This window comes from Triticum dicoccoides, chromosome 5A (assembly GCF_002162155.2).
Source record: "Triticum dicoccoides isolate Atlit2015 ecotype Zavitan chromosome 5A, WEW_v2.0, whole genome shotgun sequence".
NCBI classification, from domain to species: domain Eukaryota; kingdom Viridiplantae; phylum Streptophyta; class Magnoliopsida; order Poales; family Poaceae; genus Triticum; species Triticum dicoccoides.
This window is the reverse complement of record NC_041388.1, coordinates 17,164,180-17,166,340: the sequence shown is the minus strand read 5'-3', so window position 1 is coordinate 17,166,340 and position 2,161 is coordinate 17,164,180. Positions and strand designations below refer to the sequence as shown.

General features: G+C 52.0%; 1 protein-coding gene across 1 annotated transcript; it reads left to right on the top strand.

Moving 5' to 3' along the window:
- The first annotated feature begins 865 nt into the window (after positions 1–865).
- LOC119298829 (alpha-amylase/trypsin inhibitor-like) lies at positions 866–1,869 on the top strand. Its single transcript, XM_037576129.1, has one exon. It carries the CDS (start codon positions 923–925, stop codon positions 1,628–1,630), a length of 708 nt encoding a protein of 235 aa, XP_037432026.1. The 5' UTR covers positions 866–922; the 3' UTR covers positions 1,631–1,869.
- The last annotated feature ends 292 nt before the right edge of the window (positions 1,870–2,161 follow it).

Here is a 2,161-nt window from a genome sequence, read left to right as displayed (position 1 = left end):
CTCCTAGCACATATCAGATCAATTGTTAGCCGTGTGCGGCACCCCCTTCATCGTTTACACCCCCGGTCATAATTTTGTAGTGCTTAGGCGAAGCCCTGCGGAGATCACTTCATCATCACCGTCACCATACCGTCGTGCTGACAGAACTCATCTACTACCTCGACGTCTTGCTGGATCAAGAAGGCGAAGGATGTCATCGAACTGAACGTGCGTAGAGCGCGGAGGTGCCGTGCGTTCGGTACTTGATCGGTTGAAGCACGAAGAAATTCGACTACATCAATCGCGTTGAGAAACGCTTCCGCTTATGGTCTACGAGGGTATGTAGACACACTCTCCCCCTTTGTTGCTATGCATCTCCATCGATAGATCATTGCGTGTGCGTAGAATTTTTTTTGTTTTCCATGCAACATTTCCTAATAGTGGCATCATGAGCCAAGTCTATGCATAGATGATATGCACGAGTAAAACACAAAGAGTTGTCAACGGTGATAGTCATGCTGCTTACCACTAATGTTTTATTTTGAATCGGCGGTATTGTGTGATGAAGCGACCCGGACCAATCTTATATGTCCACGCACATAAGACCGGTTTCACCGACTGACACGCAATTTATTTTGCATAAAGATAGCTGGCGTGTGTCTGTTATGGGTGGCGCTTTTTTTTCTAAACGCTATTGTTTCTGGTAGTGATTCACTGATTCTGGCCTTCTAGCACCTTACACTATAATACGTATCATATTATTTGCATGATGCAAATGCAGCCGTGGAAAATGTCAAGGCTAGCTGGCCTGGATTTGGACACGCCACCAAACCAGCCTATAGCAGCTTATGGACGCGCGGCAATAAATACCTCCATTGCCGCACACCGCCAAACCACCAGTCAGAATCGCCGCATCACGTAAACAACAACAACGGCAGCAGCCATGGCGTGCTCTCGCGTCGTCCACCTCGTCGCCCTCGTCCTTGCCGTCGTCGCCGCGGCCAACGCGACCACCATAACCGTGGTGAACCGGTGCTCGTACACGATATGGCCGGGCGCGCTCCCAGGCGGCGGCGCGCGCCTCGACCCGGGCCAGTCGTGGCAGCTCAACATGCCCGCAGGCACCGCGGGCGCGAGGGTGTGGCCGCGCACAGGGTGCACCTTCGACGGCAGCGGCCGCGGCCACTGCATCACCGGAGACTGCGCGGGTGCGCTCTCCTGCCGCGTGTCCGGCGAGCAGCCCGCCACGCTAGCCGAGTACACGCTGGGGCAGGGCGGGAGCCAGGACTTCTTCGACCTGTCGGTCATCGACGGCTTCAATACGCCCATGAGCTTCCAGCCCGTCGGCGGCGCGCCGTGCCGTGCGGCGACCTGCGCCGTGGACATCACCAGAGAGTGCCTGCCGGAGCTGCAGGTGCCCGGAGGGTGCGCGAGCGCGTGCGGCAAGTTCGGCGGCGACACCTACTGCTGCCGGGGCCAGTTCGAGCACAACTGCCCGCCGACCAACTACTCGAGGTTCTTCAAGGGCAAGTGCCCCGACGCCTACAGCTACGCCAAGGACGACCAGACCAGCACCTTCACGTGCCCAGCCGGAACCAACTACCAGATCGTCCTGTGCCCCGCCCGAAATGATTTGCACATGGATCAGTAAGTAGAGGATGTATTACTCCTAGTAGTCTTCCTCTTACTTATTCTGCGTGTGCCCATATTATATACTCCGTATATAATGTCACATATGTGCGTGCGTGCATGGCCGGTGCGTGCCATTCAGCGAATAAATGTATAAATAAAATGGAAGTGTAATTTCTACGGTTATGTGGAGTGCAACTCTGTTTTATTTTCTTATCTTTTTATGCCATGAATATTGCTACATCTATGGAAAATTTCTTACGCACAGAATTCCCTGAATGAGGTGTTTGACTCATAGTGAAAGAGAAAAAAAAACAATTTTAACATAGTCCCTCTTACATCCTCTTTGCTTACTCCTGTATCATAGGCATCGGGGTCAGTTGACCCAATGAATTTCGAAAATCTTTCCCTAATTCAGTGCTAGTCACTAACATTTATAGAAGGATGAACCCACTGCCATATACATGACCCCATCAAACATTTTTTCTAGCTTTATCCCTGCTCATTCCGTAGATCAAACCCATATATAATCATGCTCGTGCAAGTTTAGCAT

Coding starts and splice junctions, on each gene's coding strand:
- LOC119298829 (XM_037576129.1), top strand. CDS start 923: ATGGCGTGCTCTCGCGTCGTCCACCTCGTCGCCCTCGTCCTTGCCGTC.